Below are 1878 nucleotides of genomic sequence, written 5' to 3'. Positions count from 1 at the left end.
GTGTAGCCTTGTGGAAGACAGGGCTTCTTAGTGGCAGAACCAGCGGGGGTGGTGGAAGCTCCTGGCTGCCAGAGGCAGGACTAAGAGCACTGCCCTGGTCTGCTTGGCTCTTGCTGTGTGGCATTGGGCTGTACATTGCCCTTTCTGTACCTCAGCCTCTCATCTGTGGGCTCTGGGTTAGACCAGGGTTACCACCTCATGTCTCTGTGTGTGCCAGTGGGGAGGGTGGGGGGCAGGTGTGTGCAAAGGCAGCAGTGCTGGCAAGATGAGGGGCAGACTGCACCCCCAAGGCTGGGAAACGGTGGCTTGGGTAAGTGTGCGTATATGTGCCTGAGGCACTGTGACCTGCCTGTGCCCATTCGGCTCAACCTACCCCCATCCCCCTAGACACCTCCCGGCGGCCCAAAGACTCAGAGCGGGAAGGTCAGGGTTACAGCTTTGTGTCCCGTGGGGAGATGGAGGCTGACATCCGTGCTGGGCGCTACCTGGAACATGGCGAATACGAGGGCAACCTGTATGGCACACGTATTGACTCCATCCGGGGTGTGGTCGCTGCCGGGAATGTGTGCGTGCTGGATGTCAACCCCCAGGTACTGCCATTCTGCTCCTTCCCAGCCTGCCCGATGTCCTCTCTGCTGCCTCAGTGCTCCCCCATAGTTCCAGGTACCTGTCACCTGAGCACACCCATGTACCCCCTCTGCCCTCAACTACTGCTTGAAACCCAGCCTACCTGGAAACTTTCTCAGCCTTCCAGAGCCCCCACTCCTCCTCTAGTCTCCTGCAGTCACCCCAGCCACCTGCCAGCTATTTGTCATTTGTCCCAGGACTCATGTCCCAGACCCCTAGGCACCCTTTTCCACCCACTCCCAAGTGCCCACCCCAACCCCAGTCACCCTCACAGCCTTTCTCTGGTTCCCAGGACAGACATGGGGATATGCTCCCTACCCTACCTTCTCCTTCTGCAGGCGGTGAAGGTGCTACGAACCGCCGAGTTTGTCCCTTACGTGGTGTTCATCGAGGCCCCAGACTTCGAGACCCTGCGGGCCATGAACAGGGCTGCGCTGGAGAGTGGAGTGTCCACCAAGCAGCTCACCGTGAGGGCTCTGAGGTGTGGGGGAGGCGTCCAATGGCTGCCTAGGGTGGTGGGGGACAGGCCTGAGCTGACAGAGAGAAGGAGGTGGTGCTGGGGAGGGACAGGGGCCCGCTCCAGTTACCGGTGAGGCAGGACGTGGTCCCCCACTGCACAGATGTGGAACGGGAGGTCTGAGAGAGGAAGTCCAAAGTCTCAGAGTGAGCCAGGCACACAGCTAGCCTGGGACACATGTGCTTCTGACTCCAGGCCCCCAGCTCAGCCCACTCTGCAGGGACAGAATGCTGGCCAGAGTTCCAGAGGGCCAGTGGAAGAGGTGGGCAGGAGGTGGGCAGGAGGTGGGCCAGGTGAGCTTGGGTTCCTTATAGCTGGGGGAAAGCTGAAAGATAGGAGAAAGCCAGAGGCGGGAAGGCTGGCTGGAGGGGTGAGTCAGTGTAAGAGAGCAGGCGGTGCCTGGAGGAGAGGCTTCAAGCCAGCATTGCAGGACTCCAGTCCCTTCCTCCTTCCTCCCTGTGTCTTGCTGCGCCTTCCCAGGAGGTGGAGGGTTTGCAGAGCTCTGAGCGCAGGGGTCCGTCTGCTGGCCATGCCTGGTGCTGCTGCACTCAGGCCCCGGGTACAAAAGGTACAAAAAGGTCACACAGTCAGTGGCTAAACAGGGTCTGCCTGACTCTCAAGTCAGTGCTCCCTCAAGTCTGACTAGGCTGCCTTATCTATGCAGCATGACAGGCTGGTACCAGGGCAATCCACAAGTACCCAGGACAACCCCACCCTCTAGCATGCCTGGGGCC

General features: G+C 60.2%; 1 protein-coding gene across 1 annotated transcript in view; it reads left to right on the top strand.

Annotated features, from left to right (window-relative positions):
* MPP2 (membrane protein, palmitoylated 2 (MAGUK p55 subfamily member 2)) overlaps nucleotides 1-1878 on the top strand; it is a 36569-nt gene that overhangs the window by 15690 nt on the left and 19001 nt on the right. Inside the window, exons 7-8 of the mRNA XM_011940163.1 lie at nucleotides 388-590; nucleotides 966-1108. Of these exons, the coding sequence (XP_011795553.1) occupies nucleotides 388-590; nucleotides 966-1108 (346 nt within the window). The remainder of the gene's footprint in view (nucleotides 1-387; nucleotides 591-965; nucleotides 1109-1878) is intronic.

The sequence above is a fragment of the Colobus angolensis genome, unplaced genomic scaffold (genome assembly GCF_000951035.1).
Source record: "Colobus angolensis palliatus isolate OR3802 unplaced genomic scaffold, Cang.pa_1.0 Scaffold187, whole genome shotgun sequence".
NCBI lineage: Eukaryota > Metazoa > Chordata > Mammalia > Primates > Cercopithecidae > Colobus > Colobus angolensis.
Note: the sequence above shows the minus strand (reverse complement) of the source record. Positions and strands in the feature narration are given on the sequence as shown.